Source organism: Gymnoscopelus braueri, assembly GCF_963280865.1.
Source record: "Gymnoscopelus braueri genome assembly, chromosome: 22".
In the NCBI taxonomy this organism is placed as follows: Eukaryota; Metazoa; Chordata; class Actinopteri; order Myctophiformes; family Myctophidae; genus Gymnoscopelus; species Gymnoscopelus braueri.
Window position 1 is genome coordinate 1,740,451 of NC_137624.1, and position 2,535 is coordinate 1,742,985.

The 2,535-nt window shown below is 41.6% G+C and overlaps 1 protein-coding gene across 1 annotated transcript; it reads right to left on the minus strand.

Annotated features, from left to right (window-relative positions):
- Nucleotides 1-276: 276 nt before the first annotated feature.
- Nucleotides 277-1,328, minus strand: LOC308077856 (proteinase-activated receptor 2-like; the record flags this gene model as incomplete). The annotated part of the gene is made up of 2 exons (XM_080418823.1): nucleotides 844-1,328; nucleotides 277-670 (listed from the first exon to the last, which is right to left on the minus strand). The coding sequence occupies exons 1-2, from the start codon at nucleotides 1,287-1,289 to the stop codon at nucleotides 277-279; spliced, it is 840 nt and encodes a 279-aa protein (XP_080274949.1). The 5' UTR covers nucleotides 1,290-1,328.
- Nucleotides 1,329-2,535: the final 1,207 nt, after the last annotated feature.

The window sequence follows — 2,535 nt, forward strand, 5'->3', positions numbered from 1 at the left end:
CTAAATTCAAATTAGCTGTCATGTAAACTTTAGACAGCAGAAGAAAAATACTGTACATTAAAGAATTTACTTTTACAAATCAAAATATTTTTTTTGTTGAAAACTTCTGCTGAGATGAAATGATCATTCTACCCTTCCATAGGCAGAGAGAGGAGCCTACTGTGCAGAAAAAGTCTCACCCCTCTATCTTATTTCTGATTAGAATTATTGAGTGTGTTACATTTGCCCCCTGTTACTTTTGACCCCAGTCTCCCTATGTAATAATTGCGACAGGCCTTACCGGCAGATCAGCGTGTTCTTGACGTGGTTTCTGAACTCCTCTGAGATGAAGTAGTAAATGAACGGATCCACACAGCTGTTGAGGCTGGCCAGGCACAGGGTGGTGATGTAGAACGCGTACTGGTTGCTGGGTTTCCCCGCCAGCATGAGGCAGTAGTGCACCAGCAGCATGACGTTGCTGGGAGTGAAGCACAGCAGAAACATGACCAGCACGGTTATGATCAGAACCACGGCCTTCCTCCGGTTCTTGGTGACGGAGGCGCTGCTCATGGAGTTCCTCAGAGACTTCAGCATGAGAGCGTAGGCCACCACGCACACCATGGACGGAGCTACAAATCCCACCATAGCCATGGTCAGGAAGTACCCCGCCGCCATGTTCATCTGACTGGGCCTAGAATAGAATGCAACAATTTCATTGACGTCAATAAAAGCAAATAGTGCAACCGTTATAACCGCTAACGGGGAACAAATCACAAAAAAGCCGAAACTAAAAAGAAAGAAAACCTCAACACTCACTCAAACAACAGACAGAAAACACAATTGCTAATATAATCAAATACGTACCTGGTGATGTCGTGACAGGTTACAATGTTGAGGCTTTTTCCTTTCACAGTTTGATCGTAAAGGTAGAGAGGAATGGTGAGAAGCCACACCACAACCCAGACGCAAACACACACAGCGACGGTGATGTGATTTGTGCCCTTCTGCTGGGCCAGCGGATGAACTACAGCCTGATAGCGTTGAACACTAATACAGGCGATGAAAATGCTAGAGCAGTGCATGTTGCCATAGAAGAACCCCACCAGCACTTTGCACAGAGCCTCTCCGTAGATCCAGTCGTTTCCGTTCAGGTGGTAGGAGATCTTCAGGGGGATCCACACCACAAACAGCAGGTCAGACAGAGCCAGGTTGGCCATGTAGATGGAGGCCGGATGCTTCTTCTTGGTCCGGAACACAAACACCCACAGCGCCATGCCGTTGGTGGGCAGGGCCACCACAAACACCACCATGTAGACGATGGGGAGGAAGATGGTGGTCAGCCAGCCTTCTAAGGTCCTCTGGTCTTCAAGGCTGACCTGCACCTATAGGCAGGGGTGTAAAGTACATAGTACATTTACTCAAGTACTGTACTTAAGTACAATTTTGAGGTATTTTTTACTTTACTGTAAAAAGCTACAATTATTTGAATAATTTAGTGCTAGTTACTTTGTACATTTAGATTAGTATTTCAAAACATACATTAACCACTTCAACCCTATAGGCTCCAGGCTCCTGGTGAATCATGACCATTAAACATTTGATTCTGTGAAAAAAATATACTATATATGATATACTATATTTAATAATGACCCTTTTTGCGGTTTTCAACAATTTTTTTTATCACAGAATCAAATGTTTAATGGTCATGATTCACCAGGAGCCTGGATAATTGGTTCCAGGCTTAAAATAATGAATATAAGTATTTTCGTAAATCTCTATGGGAAAAATTTATGGGCTTTCGATTTGTGGAACCACAAAATGGCCACCATTGCTATGCCCTATATACTTTTCGGCCATTTGAAAATAGACGATCGACAAGCTCACAATGTGAGCTTGTAGATCTGCTATTTTCAAAAGATTTGCATCCACAAGTTTCCTAGGGTTTGGTTGGCATCACTTCCTATTTATTTGATCCCTGATACCTGATCAAATCGACAGGAAGTCATGCCCACAACGCCCTAGGAAACTTGTGGATACCACAAGTTTCTAGGGCGTTGTGGGCATCACTTCCTGTCGATTTGATCCAATGAAATCCAATGATATCCAATGAAATCGACAGGAAGTGATGCCCACAATGCCCTAGGAAACTTGTGGATACATTTGAAAACTTGTGAAATGGGACATTCTGCATGATGAGTACTTTCTACTTTTGGGACTTTAAGTACGTTTTGATGCCAATACTTTTATACTTTTACTCAAGTCATTTCTTTATTCCTGACTTTTATTTGTAACAGAGTATTTCTACATTGCAGTATTGATACTTTTACTTAAGTAAAATATGTGAATACTTTTTCCACCACTGACTATAGGGTTATCACCATCATGTCATGACATTTTGCTTGACGAGTAATTGTCACACAAATAGTTGTGATTAACGATTTAATCGTGTTTTGGCGTTGAATGTTGGAACATGTGAATGAACATAACATTTGTGTTTGGCAGATATATGACAGATATAGAAATGACTGACATATTTTATAACTTTATACGTTGAAA